The sequence below is a fragment of the Protomyctophum parallelum genome (assembly GCF_964188405.1).
Source record: "Protomyctophum parallelum genome assembly, chromosome: 14".
NCBI lineage: Eukaryota > Metazoa > Chordata > Actinopteri > Myctophiformes > Myctophidae > Protomyctophum > Protomyctophum parallelum.
Window position 1 is genome coordinate 11,528,055 of NC_139709.1, and position 14,846 is coordinate 11,542,900.

General features: G+C 44.0%; 2 protein-coding genes across 2 annotated transcripts in view; one reads left to right on the forward strand and one right to left on the reverse strand.

The window, feature by feature from the left end:
- Positions 1-14,846, forward strand: part of LOC310870597 (C-X-C chemokine receptor type 4-like) — a 277,312-nt gene that overhangs the window by 145,522 nt on the left and 116,944 nt on the right. The gene's annotated exons all lie outside the window — the stretch shown is intronic.
- Positions 3,824-14,088, reverse strand: stap2a (signal transducing adaptor family member 2a; the record flags this gene model as incomplete). The annotated part of the gene is made up of 11 exons (XM_083781852.1): positions 13,971-14,088; positions 12,051-12,122; positions 11,508-11,627; positions 9,918-9,974; positions 8,430-8,584; positions 7,648-7,779; positions 7,458-7,527; positions 6,016-6,118; positions 5,772-5,867; positions 4,529-4,660; positions 3,824-3,879 (listed from the first exon to the last, which is right to left on the reverse strand). Exons 1-11 carry the CDS (start codon positions 14,076-14,078, stop codon positions 3,824-3,826), a joined length of 1,101 nt encoding a protein of 366 aa, XP_083637978.1. The 5' UTR covers positions 14,079-14,088.

Sequence of the window (14,846 nt, forward strand, 5' to 3'; positions counted from 1 at the left end):
GCCCCGGTGAACAGAAAGGTAGCCCCTGCTGGGATGTCCTGACGCCGGCCCGTAGGGAGGGAGTTGTTTGAAAACACACAGCGTGTGGCGCTGGCTGCCAGCCTCACCATGACGCAGGCGTTCTGAGAAACAGCCAAAGGCCACTGTTTTACACTCTGTCCATGTACTGGTTTCTTTTGGAAATGGCATATGTTGACCATCACAGTGTTGGCATAGGTATGCATGCAGTCACTCAACTATCTTTTTAGATTATGCGGTTTTCGCAGAATGAAATGCAAAAGAAAGATTATTGTATTCACCTCATACTTGCAACAGAGTGACTGTTTCTGAGCTTTTGCATTGGTAATGTTCGGTGTTGATTATCAAATTGCCCGAGCCTATATTGACGCGGACCCATTTTACAGGGTCCGCCAACATAAATTAATTCTTGGATAAATGAAGACTTTCATGCAAAAAAAACAGTTTAATGCACCTCGAGATGTAATGAACAGCAGTGTTCTAGTATGAAAACAGACAACACAGAAGATATAATACAAATGTACAAGAGAGAGAGCGGTCAGAGTACGAAGACAGTCTCGCATGAGCTCTAGTGCCTATACGGCACTTCATGGAGTCTTATAAACATTTGCACAGTTACAAAAAAGAATACGAAAAAAATAGATGACACAAAGTCATCCGTTTGGTCTTGGTAAACATACCTATCCATTCTGAGATTAGTTTTTATTGTTGCTTTTTACCCATCAGATCTGCATTAAGGAGAATACCTTAATTAATACTTTAATCTGATGTGATTGTATCCCAGAACGAGTGGTACAGGTGAAAGATGTCATAACTCCATCGATCGGATCGGGACACATCAGCTGCATAATCGGCGAAACCGATGTTGTGAAGAAGGTCAAACAATGGTCAATATATCGTCTTCCAAACCGATATAGTATATTGGTCAGGCTCTGCCATTGTGGGAAGTAGCCATGGTTCACATGACGCTCGTACTTCACGAGCGTCACGGCGAAACTGCTTTTTGGGATTGCTATTTTGTGTAGGCCTACATAAACGTTCAGATTTCAAATATAAAGTGCTCACCCCGGGGCTACGGATGTTACAATTTTAGCACCTGTGCATTCCGCATTTTTATCCGAGCTGCTTTTTCCGCCATAGGCTTTCAACTACGCGCACCTATAGGTTGGGAGGTGTGTTGCACTCTGATACACTGGGTGTGTTCGATATAGGCACACTGACCACACTGCGAATAATAGGCGAGTGCGCGAACGCACCCAGTTTGAGAAAAATAGCCGGGGCGCAGGCACCGTGCATTCGGCCAGCAAAATTCTCACATCCGTGGCACCCATGGTAAGTACTTTATATTTACAATCTGAGCGTTGCTCTGTAAATGCATAGCGGTCCCAAAAAAACAGACTGAAGTTGCTTATGACAGTCATGTTTCAGGGCTAAGTGGGAAGTAAGGTTCTGCAGCATAGGAGAAAGGGAATGATATAAACTTAACACAAAAGCCTAGTTTCCTCAGACTATTTCACAGTTCATATAGTAACCAAACATGTCAGTAGTAGTTCAACATCTATTCCATCGGAGGGCAGCCTTGCGTATAAATACAGTGTACTCATTGAGACAGTTATGCATTAAAAATTACAAGCAGCAACTCGTTTCTGTTGATAAACAAACAGAACAACACTTTAAAAATGCACCATGTGACTCAATTTATACTTGAATAAAGTGTCTTGCACCAAAAATAACAGATTTAAGAGCTTGTGTGTGCACAGGGACGGAGTAAAGTAACGCCCACGAGGGCCCCTGGGCCGCTAAATTGTTTGGGGCACCCATAGCGAAATGTGTTTTTATCATCTTTTTGACCTAAATTTAACCAAATCAAGCCCTTTTCAGGGCCTCAAACCCAGTACCGTGCGATCCAATTTCCCCAAAGGGCCCCTGGCCTGACCAATGGCTAATTTGGCACTGCTTGTGGCTATTTCTGAATAGCTGACATTTTAAATTGGGCTTAACCCTCTCAAGGACCCCTGGCCCTAGGGTGGGTGGGGGGGGCAGATCCCACTGTGTCCTAGAACAGAGAATATGAAATATGTTTTGACCTATATGTTGTTTGACCCATATGTTGTCAAAAGAGAACATTTAACTTCAAGCAAACCACTTTAAGAAAGAATCACATTAACAATATAGCTCTGCTATTTTTGTGGTGTGAGACACCGTCCGGCCGGCACACACAAGAGAGTACAAATCAGGAAAGCATACTTCCTATACTAGGATCCAAGGTATTTGAGGTCAGTTATATTATAGCACCATTACAGTACAGTACAGTACAGTACAGTAGTATCACATACAGTACAGTAGTAGTATCACATACAGTACACAGCATTACAGAGGAGAAGTATTGAGTGGAATGTCAGCAGCAAACCGACAGTACAGTACAGATCTGAGCCCTGTAGGTTTCAGGCTCATTAAAGAAACAATGCAGTCAATGAGCTGGAACAGGGATTCTAGGTCAGGGCAGGGCAGGGTTCCCAAAGCTCTCCGTGCCAAAAAGGAAGGACCCCAAATAGCCAGTGGGTCGTCCGTCGCCATGCTGGCGACGGACAGGAGTTAACAGGGTCTGTAACTCTGATAGAGTTAACAGGGTCTGTAACTCTGATAGAGTTAACAGGGTCCGTAACTCTGATAGAGTTAACAGGGTCCGTAACTCTGATAGAGTTAACAGGGTCCGCAACTCTGATAGAGTTAACAGGGTCTGTAACTCTGATATAGTTAACAGGGTCTGTAACTCTGATAGAGTTAACAGGGTCTGTAACTCTGATAGAGTTAACAGGGTCTGTAACTCTGATAGTTAACAGGGTCCTTGCAAATAAGTGTCTTTACATATTTTGAAGAAAACCAGAAAGACTTCACTGATTCAGTAATTGGGTCTCATGATCAAAATATGAACATTATAATTGTGTGTAAAAAAATAAAATTTGCCACGTACAAAATCCAAGTGTTTGCCACGTACGGACCCATTGATGATAACCCCTGGTCAGAGCTTCTGGCTGCGGCCCACCGACCTCCAAACGCTTTAAAATAATACAAATAAAAAACAAAAGAATAGCGGAAAAAGGCAGCACTATAGTGTGTCAAGATGCAACGCCAGGGTTGTTACTTAGCTTATAGCTCAGCTATTTCCAAAATAAATAATTTAAAAAGTTTGAAAGTTGAAATGTAATTGGCCTCTAGCACCCTCTGGTGGCCATCCTGGTGGCTGCAGCCACCACTTTGATAATGTCCTCGGTTGACTGAATTATTTCCATCCAGATGGAATAGAAGGCACCGATATGAATGTTTAGCTGCAGATAGATAGATAGATAGATAGATAGATAGATAGATAGATAGATAGATAGATAGATAGATAGATAGATAGATAGATAGATAGATAGATAGATAGATAGATAGATAGATAGATAGATAGATAGATAGATAGATAGTTGTGGTTGGATCATGGTTTGGCACTGAAGACAGTGAGTTGTAGGAATGCAAACAGTTTAATCCAATTTATATATAAAAAAGCAAGAATAGCAAAAACAGCTTGTAAGATCGTCTATTTTGCAAATTTTGTCAAGAACATTAATTTTTTTAATGTATTTTTAATCATTGATACTTTGATTTTATATTATGTAAAAAATAAAAAAAATACCCCAAAAGACGCTTCTTGAGTATTTGATGAATGTAAAAAGTCGACCTGGATAGAATGATGGCTCAGAAGAACATAATGGAAGGTTGCAGCGCCGCTGAGCTGCCGTGTGGCAGGAAGTGGTACTGCACTCTAATCCTGACTGGCTCGTCTCTTCTCCAGCTTCAACTTAAGCTCCTCGTTGAGCGCTGTGGATAAACACGCACGCACGCACGCGCGCACACACACACACACACACACACACACACACACACACACACACAGGCCCGGATTAACAATGGAACCACGCTGGGCAAGACCTATGCTGTAGACGCTATCATTTGTTTTGGGGCGGTATAGTTGTGGGATTTTGGCAGAAGAACCGCCCAAGGAAATGACGTTGACGCTTTAAAAATCAGTTTATATTCTCCGTGAATTAAACAAGTATTGTGATTGGTCGGAAAAATATCGTATCCGGGAGAAATACATCTGACGGATGTTCCGGACCGACACTACTGCCGATAGCGCCTCTGCCTTAGGTTGTGACCAGGCTTTTCTCTTTGCAGAAGAGTAAGGCTGGGACTAGGGGGGACAGGGAGACTCACTGTGTGCTAGGGGGAGGGGGACAGGGGACAGACACTAGGGGGGGACAGGGGACAGACACTAGGGGGGAGGGGGACACTCACTGTGTGCTAGGGGGGAGGGGGGGGGGACAGACACTAGGGGGGACAGGGGACACTCACTGTGTGCTAGGGGGGAGGGGGGGAGGGGACAGACACCAGGGGGGACAGGGAACACTCACAGTGTGCAAGGGGGAGTGAGACAGGGGACAGACACTAGGGGGAGGGGGACACTCACTGTGTGCTAGGGGGGAGGGGGACAGGATGAGCCTCCTCATGGGGTTGGTGGGGGAGGAGGGCACTGAGGATGTGAGGATACGGCGGTCGGGGGCGGGGCTTCTGGAGACCGCCGCTTTGCTGCACCACCGATCTGAGGAGCAAACACACCGTTAGTGCCACAGCACGCACGCACAATCGCACATGCACGCACGCACGCACACACAGACAGATGCGCGCAGGCACAGACGCACGCACACACACAGACGCGCATGCACACACATACACACACACACACACAGGTTTGTACAGGGGTGATGGAGAGGGTCACTAAATGTCCACACTCACCTCACTACCACACCAACAGTGTTTTGAGCAGGAGCACAGGCACGCAGTGCGTTTACCTGCTAGTGATATCAAGGGTGTGTGTGTGTGTGCGTGCAATTTCTCATTTTACGATTTCTCATTTCTCATTTACGATTTCTCATTTCTCATTTACGATTTCTCATTTTCGATTTCTCATTTCTCATTTTACGATTTCTCATTTCTCATTTTACGATTTATCATTTGGTTACGATTTCTCATTTTACGATTTCTCATTTACGATTTACGATTTCTCATTTACGATTTCTCATTTTACGATTTCTCATTTCTTATTATTTCTCATTTCTTATTATTTCTCATTTCTCATTTCTCATTATTTCTCATTTCTCATTTCTTATTATTTCTCATTTCTCATTTCTTATTATTTCTCATTTCTTATTATTTCTCATTTCTCATTTTCCTATTTTTTTCTTATTTTTTTTCTTATTTTTTTCTTATTTTTTTCCTATTTTTTTCTTATTTATTTCCTAATTTTTTCCTATTTTTTCCTATTCTTTCGTATTATTTTTCCTAATTTTTTTCCTAATTTTTTCCTATTTCTTTCCTATTTTCTTCTTATTTCTTTCCTCATTTCTCATTTCTTATTATTTCTCATTTCTCATTTCCTATTATTTCTCATTTCTTATTATTTCTCATTTCTTATTATTTCTCATTTCTCATTTCTTATTAATTTCTTATTATTTCTAATTTCTCATTTCTTATTATTTCTCATTACTCATTTATTATTATTTCTCATTTCTTATTAATTTTCTTATTTTTCTTTTATTTTTTTTCCTATTTTTTTCTTATTTTCTTCCTATTTTTTTTCTTATTTTTTCCTATTTCTCATTTTACGATTTCTCATTTACGATTTCTCATTTTACGATTGTGTGTGTGTGTACCCTGTTTGGGGGGCAGAGCGGGGGCTCTGGGCAGGGGGCTGGAGGGGGCGGTGTGCAGCATCCGCTCTCCGTTCTCATCGTTGGACGAAACGTACGCTGCGGAAAATGAACACACAAAATTAAATTCAATAAAGACAATCTTTGTCTATGAATAAAAAAAGTCAGGCATAGACGTGGGGTTGGAAAGAATAAGCGCGTGCGTGTGTGTGTGTGTGTGTGTGTGTGTGTGTGTGTGCGTACTCACTGATGTTCTCTTCATAAGGCTCCTCCAGTAAGAAAGGTTGTAGCGTTCCTGCCGTCTTCTCTACCAGAGCGTCTATGACCTCATGGAGCGAGGAGCAAGGGATCTAGTGGATCACACAACAACATGTTCACTGTGAGAGGAGCAGGGATCTACTGGATCACACAACAACATGTTCACTGTGAGAGGAGCAGGGATCTAGTGGATCACACAACAACATGTTCACTGTGAGAGGAGCAGGGATCTAGTGGATCACACAACAACATGTTCAGTATGAGAGGAACAGGGATCTACTGGATCACACAACAACATGTTCAGTATGAGAGGAGCAGGGATCTAGTGGATCACACAACAACATGTTCAGTATGAGAGGAACAGGGATCTACTGGATCACACAACAACATGTTCAGTATGAGAGGAGCAGGAGAGGATCACACAACAACATGTTCATTATGAGAGGAGCAGGGATCTAGTGGATCACAACAACATGTTCACTGTGAGAGGAGCAGGGATCTAGTGGATCACACAACAACATGTTCACTGTGAGAGGAGGAGGGATCTAGTGGATCACACAACAACATGTTCACTGTGAGAGGAGCAGGGATCTAGTGGATCACACAACAACATGTTCAGTATGAGAGGAACAGGGATCTAGTGGATCACACAATAACATGTTCATTATGAGAGGAACAGGGATCTAGTGGATCACACAACAACAAGCAGGTAAAAGAGTAAGGTTTCAGCAGACTAACACCAGTCACTTTCCCATTCAATGTAGTAGAAGAGCTGACTGATTACACCACAGATATGTCGTCTCCGCCTACAGGAAATACTGTAGACATCTCTCTTGCTCTCACCGGAGGCGGTCGCATATCTTTTCTCTCTCTCTATTCTCCTCTCTCCCTCCCTCGTCCAACACCCCCACCACACCCGCCTCGCCTACCCCCCCACCTTTTATTTTTATTTATTTTCCTCTGGAGATGCAAGACAGCTGAGGGCAGGCCCGAAATATGGCTGCAGCTGTGTGCCACTGAAACAAGTTCCAATCAACTCTGTTGACATGACCATGAGTCCCGTTTCTGAATCGGTCTATAGAGAGACCATGCATCATTATTTAGCCAAGCGCCATCCAGTGTAAAAACCAAGACACTCAAAGTCTGTCTCCTTTCACTGCTTTTGAGTGTTTGATTGTCGTGGATGATTGTCAAACTTTAATTTTATTTTATTTGCATTCTTTTTTAATCACGAACACGGAAGGAACAGCTCTCTCATTACCAACGATCCGGGGTGCAACCATAGTGAAGATGAATATTCTTTGACTATTTAAAGGTGAGGTAAAAAACTAAAACTAAACGCCAGTGAGGGCCTTTTTGGTTAAAAACTATTTGGCAGACGTTATTATGACTGACATTAAATAGTATTATTTCCTACGTTAGGATACTTACTGGATTTTCTACATCGATGATGTAACCACCCTGCTCCCTCTGCGTCACTCTGTAGTGTCTGAAAACCGACCTACAGACAGACAGACAGACAGAGACAGACATCATCACAGTACAGTATACAGTGGTACATCCTACCCGGCCTGTCGGGTGGTGACAGTACAGTACAGTACAGTACAGTACAGTGTCCTACCCGTTGAGGTCCTGTCTGGTGGTCACAGCCAGGGAGCATCCATCTCTGCCTGGACGCAACAACATGTTCCCACAGTCTGGATGTCTCTCCAACAACACCTCCGCCTCGTTACGGGACACAGGCCGGAAACACCTGCGCACACGCACACACACACACACACACACACACACACACACACACACACACACACACACACACACACACACACACACACACACACACACACACACACACACACACACACACACACACACACACACACACACACACACACACACACACACACACACACACACACACAAATAAATATAGTATAACATTTACCAACACAGTCATTCCTACCTCCGCCACTTTAACACATAAAGGCCTGAGGCCCAATCTACAATTGTTTGTGACATTATTTTTTTTTTACAATAGAAACGCTGGCCACTGGTCTGCATTTCTATCGTAGTGTACTGGCATGGATTGTGTTAAAATATGTTTGCTTTTATTATACAGCATAATATCTACAAGCTCATAGTGCGGCACAAATGTGCTATGAGCTTGTATATCTGCATAACGCATACAAAATGGATAAAGGGGTTGAAATGATTATGTTGCCCTTGAACCCCCTCAAGGACCCGGGGTCACTCCCAGCCCGGACCCCACTGCCGTAAACAACCGTTTAAAAATCCTAACAGTTTTCTGTATGTCGCTGCTATGTATTATATATAGCTAAACGGGATGCTTTCCTGGTTTTAATGGCTTAACATGAATAATGAATGGGGGGGGGGTGGACTCACGCTGGGATCTCCCCCACCAGGGGCACGGAGAGGGGGGAGGGCGGGGCGCGGGTGGGGGTGCTGCGTGCTCTCCTCCTGGACCTCTCCTTGTCCACCACCTCCCTCAGCATCTGCAGCTGCCCGGGCAGCAGGGTCAGGCAGGACGGAGCGTTGAGCTGGACGGGAAGCACATTTCATGGAAAGTTCATATTTTTGGCAGTGGTGTAAAGTAACTAAGTACTTTTACTTGAGTACTGTACTTAACCCATTCTGACCTAAAAATGTCTTCTACATCCTGACAGTTTTCTGTCGTTCTTCCATTTTTCAAAAATAGCAGACCTCCACGAGTGTCAACAACAGAGTGTGGAGGGGTGTTGTCCAGGTGTTTTGTTTTTTGTTTGTTATTTCTTGTCTTTTTCTTTTGTGTAAGTCATGTGAATTTTGTATGCTTTATTGAAAAATCATAAAAAAACTTTGATGACAAAAACAAATAGCAGACCTACAAGCTCGTAGCGCGCCACTCGGTGGCGCGCTATGAGCTTGTACATTCACCACTTCAACCCTATACATTTCGGCCATTTGAAAATAGCCGATCTACAAGCTCACAATGCGTTGCAACATGACGCATTGAGAGCTTGTAGATCTGCTATTTTCAATAGATTTTCAAAAAAAAAAATATTTGTGAAATGGGAAAACTTTTACTTTGAGTACTTTAAGTACATTTTGATGCTGATACTTTTGTACTTTTACTCAAATAACGAAGTAGTTCGTAAAACAATTGAGTACTTTTTCCACCACTGGAAAAGGGTGTTCTATAGGAGTGACCCCCAAATTGACAATCATTAGCCCGCGGACCCCCATTTGAAAACATATGCCCCCATAAGAGAAGATTCTACGACTCTAGCAGTGATTTTCAAGCATCAATCATTTCAATCAGAGTACGGAAGCGCTCGTTATCAGTAAAGCAACCTCCTGCTGCCTCCTGCATTATGTGCACATTCAAAACAGGTGGTACGCCTGGGCCGTTGAGTGATAGTCAACGAGCGCTTCCAAACTCCAGCACAAAAAATCATCTGCAAGGAATTTATTGACAGGAAGTAGTTCATAAAATGTCTACGGTGGATTTTTATGAAACAAACACTTTACAGATTGAAAGAGGATAATTCAAGCTTTCCCTAAAGCTGCAATGTTGGTGATGTTGATGTTGTTTAATATAATTAGAGAGGACTTTTCTGTTTGGATGAATGGGCTGTCTATGGGAAGTGTCACCTAGGTATCACTTTGCTGGCAAGATGGCTGCGGTCTGAATAAAGAGAATTGCTACGCGGTTTGAGCTTGTAGATCGGCTATTTTTGCTACGACAGTAATATGCACTGTGGCCCTCTGGAGTGAGTGTGGAAATATATTGGCCCTCGCCATCGTCAAAGTTGCCCACCCCTGACATGGTGTACAGTATAGTGATGCTGATGTTAGCTGTACTGTGTGGAGAGAGAGAGAAGAGTCACTTACATCTATAACAGAGTAGAGGAAACCTTTCCATAGCTCCCTTGCTTCTAGGTTTGGAGCCTGAAACATAACAGCACATCAACATGTTGTAATTGTTCATTATGCTAGCCTGAACGCTCGCCCCCATTTGTCGGAGTGGACCACTCGACCCCAGCAACAGACCACTCGCCTCGCTTGAGCGGAACTCTCGCCCCGCTTGGTGTGAACAGACCCGGATATTAACTCATTTAACACATTAACACATGTTGCTATTGACAGGTATACACGTCCTATAAATTAATTACGCGGGGCGCTCCTAACGAGCAGGCTCGTCTTGAGGCGTTTGATCGCTATAAGAAAGCCTCGCTGTGTTTCATTTTTGGAATCGGTGCCTAGACAGACACGGCTGCTAGGGCCCCGCCCACCCGCACTGTTTCTGTTTCCCCATATAGCCATTAGCTTCTGTATTAGTCGCGGCCTTTGCACACTCTTTTCTCGGAAACTACGCTGCTGTCGGTGGTTTCGAAAAGATCAACTCATAGAACTGTACAAGAGGCAGATGCTTAAGAGAGCCTCCTCCCTCCTGAAGGTATCGGATCACCCACTTCGGTCTGAGTTTGAACTGTTGCCCTCAGGTCGTCGGCTGAGGGTGCCCACTACAAAGACTAATCGGTTCAAACTATCCTTTGTCCCGGCTGCTATTCAACTGCTGAACAGCAGATAGCACTTTATTCTTGCCTCTTTGCACATACTGCCCACTAATGCACTTTTGCTGACTTTGCTACTATTGGATGTCATGAATTCTCTGTCTCTAGTGCCCTGTTCTTAGATCTTAGTCTTGTATTGAATGTTGTTGTGTGTGTTTTTTACTATGATCTGGCTGCAGACCAATTTCCCGCAAGGGACAATAAAGCTAACCTTGATGTTCGGAGGTCATTTCTTGTTTATCCGGTGATCACGATTGGAACATTGTCGTTCTTCTCGATCAAGCATTGGCCTCACTTTAGCGTTGATGTTATTGCTTTAGCATCTAAGATGGACACGTGTCATAGTGGAATTGCTTCTCATCACGTGGCACCCAAGCGCCACCAGGTGGCATTCAATGTGTTTAATAAATAAGTAAATACTGTACATAAATTATCCACCTACTGCCAGGGACTTTGTTTGTCCTTATAACCTTTCAAGTAGTCACAGAATATTTATATACTGTGCGATGGACCCCTCGATCGTTGATAAACACGCAGGTTTTCTCTGTGCTTCTGCAATTTTTGGCGGGTCAACCGTTCAATAGTTATAGGTTCCATTGGGAAAAAAACATGCTGATGGACGCGGAAGAGGACAGAAACAAAAGCTGAGACAAAAATCTCAACTGGTTAATGCCCTAGTGTGTATGGATGTGTGTGTGGTCTGGTCAGTGGTATTATCATTGTGTATGGATGTGTGTGTGGTCTGGTCAGTGGTATGGATGTGTGTGTGGTCTGGTCAGTGGTATTATCATTGTGTATGGATGTGTGTGTGGTCTGGTCAGTGGTATTATCATTGTGTATGGATGTGTGTGGTCTGGTCAGTGGTATCATTGTGTATGGATGTGTGTGGTCTGGTCAGTGGTATTACGGTGAGTTTGGTCTCTCCGTCCTTCATCCTCAGGATGAGTCTGGCTGCCTCCAGGTTTCTGTCTCTGCTACAGTCGTCTATCAGCGAGACGAAGCCGGCCAGATCCAGCTTCTCTATGTACTGTACAACAAACACACACACACACACACACACACACACACACACACACACACACACACACACACACACACACACACACACACACACACACACACACACACACACACACACACACACACACACACACACACACACACACACACACACACACAGGCTCGTCAATAGAATCCATTTCCAAAGTTTTACATATATTTGAATGATTTTTCAAAAACAATTCTAACACAATGACATTGTGGCCCGGGCCGGCGGTGTGGCGGTCCGGGCACCCTAGGCTGCAATGCCAGTCTGACAGCGTGTCGCGGGTTCGAATCCCGATCCCCGGCGACCCTTTGCTGCGTGTCCCTCCCCATCTCTCTCTCTCTGTTTCCTGTCAGTCTGATGTAATGGTATATATATTATATATACAGTACAGTATATACTCACATGTGTGTCCTTGGCGTTATTGAAGAAAAACAGGGTGTTTCCACACAGGCAGGTCCAAAGTCGCCTGGAGGCCTGTGACAGAGACACGCGCGCACACACACACACACACACACACACACTTTAATTTGGATCTGAAACAAAAAGTGCAATACATCTATCTAACTATATTATGCCCCTAGTCTCTGTGTGTACGTGTGGTGGGGTCTCTGTACGGGTCGGGCCAGCCAGCCAGTTAGGCGCCTCCACACCGCTGGGACGAATCATATCTCCAATCTCCAAATATGGAGCTGGCCTGTTCTGACATCTGCATAGACTCCATATTTGGGCATGCCTGACGAAGAACTCCATATATGGGGCACATACATAATAACTGGGGACTGGTGGTGAGGCATGCGTTTCCCACTTGACCTGCATCGTTTTAAAGTAGGCCAGTGCCCAACGGGCACCGCTCTAGTAGATCAGAATGCCACATTATGGTCAAACACAACGGCTGCATGCTTATCCCATGTTGGGCGGGAACCCCTTTTGGTGTTAGCATCATGTTATGCTTTAGCTATTGAAAAATAGCAGATCTACAAGCTCATAGCGCGCCACTCGGTCTGCTATTTTTGAAAAATCGAGGATGTAGAAGACATTTTTATACTGTATATTTAAATAAATGTCACATGGTCTTCTTCTCCAGATGTAGACACACTGCCTATGACAGCTGATTCAGAACAGTATTTAGCCAACTTTTTTTGCATTTGTCTTTTGCAATCGTCCCGATATCAGTGTGTGTGTGTGTGTGTGTGTGTGTGTGTGTGTGTGTGTGTGTGTGTGTGTGCGGCCCGAAAACTTTGAGAACTACTGCTCTGGGATTGGGATTGCCACTGGAGCCAAACCTCTGGCATGAGTCTGTCTCTATGGAGTCACATGTGTGCAATATTGACGGTTTTAGTGTTTTCTAAATGATGTTTGTTAAATTGATGGTTTTAGTGTTTCTCCCAGGGGGATGAGAGCTGGAGGCAGCCTGGAGCTCAGCTGTTATGGAAATGTTCTCATGGATGTGTGGCTGTGTACACTTGAACCCCTCTCCAAAATGAGGGAAAGAGTATCCATTCCCTTAAAAATGCATAATGCATCCCTGCCTGCATGTTCTAATAGCCCTCATAAATATACATGCTATTAACATGCATCACCATATACCTTCTAGCCAATGCTCTCTCTCTCTCTCTCTGCAACTTTGTGAGAGTGAGTGAGGCCACCACCATTACTGTATTGATTTGACATTTAAAGAAAGATTCAATAGACTGATTATTGCCAGAGGAAATGTGTTTAGGACACCACCTGCACCATTGCACCAATTGTATTGCATTCCTGATGTTTCAAGTAGGCTAAATCAAATTAAAATAAGACTAGTGTATAGCCTTCTAGTGTACTGTCTAATACTGAGACAGTATACAGAGAGAATGGCTGTAGCTATGTAGCCTATATGGATACAATTATGTTGTCATTAAATGACACGTTTAGCAGTCCATTCATAAAATGTACATGCGTCTCCAATGTATGTCCACGCTTTGCTTTTATGGATGAGAGCAGCGGGCTATAGACGCTGTGTGTGTAAACTGTAAAGCAAATAAAATCCCCCATAATAACAGCAGGTCGGTGTGTGTGTGTCTCGCCTCGCCCTGACTCCAGTCAGACGCCCAGAGGAACCGACACAATAAGGGAAGTTGACAGACAGCTCTATTAATATAGAACGAACAGCAGGGGATTGTTAATAATATGAGATATCCCCCTCCACAGCAGCCCACTGTACTGACTGACCGACCACAGCATGCATGCACTCATTGCACTGCCTTATAACAACACGGAACCGGCTTAGGCTAGTGTGTCACACTCACACCGGCACGCGATGGAAGCAAAACCCTTCCACCTTACCTTCTCCTTCGGTCCTCGCTTCTCCAGGTATCCCTCGTAGTAGCAGGGCGGTAGCTGCGCCCGGGGTCCCCCCGGCCCCGAGCGCTGTTTGACGGGTGCAGCCGCCATGGAGTACCGCTGGCTGTCTGTCTGGATTTCTGTCTGTCTGGCTGGACTGGAGGGATGGATGGATGGATGGATGGAGGGCTTTGGGCACCCACCGAGGACAAAGGGGCGCTATTAGTAATTCAGTGAGAGTGACAGACACGCCTTCCCCGATGAGATATTGCCATCATGGAAAATATCCCCCCCAACAGCTGTGATGATGAAGACCCTCTACTGTGTCTGCAGGCTGGCTGGCATGCAGAGGAAGTGGGGGGGGGGGCGTTTTAAAATAAAGCTCCTTTTATTTTCTGACAATCATTTAATAGACTAGTAAAAAGCATTAATTGTTAATTAAAGTCAAGTGATTGAAGGAGTGATGTCTATATTTTTATATCTTATTTTATTATTATTATTTTATTTATGTTTTTATTTGTATTCACTTGAACACTTTAGTCAAAAAGTGTAGCCTGCCCTACAGTCAGACAAGCTAAAAGTCCTGGGGGCTGTATTGTTTCCATTGTGTGGTCAATTCATTAATGAACATAGCTATACACAATTAGCAATAATACTTATATAATATCACAAACACTATAATGTAGCCTACAGTAGAGATGGGAGAATTACATTTATCTACCCTTTTGTGTCCCGTGTCATCTTTTTTTTGGGGCGGTGCGATTTGTGTATGAAACGAGTGTTACGCGTCCTTTAACCAAACGCACTCATGGTTCCCAAAGTGGGGTCCGGGCGGGGACCCCTAGGGGTCCTTGAGGGAGTTCCAGGGGTCCCCAACTA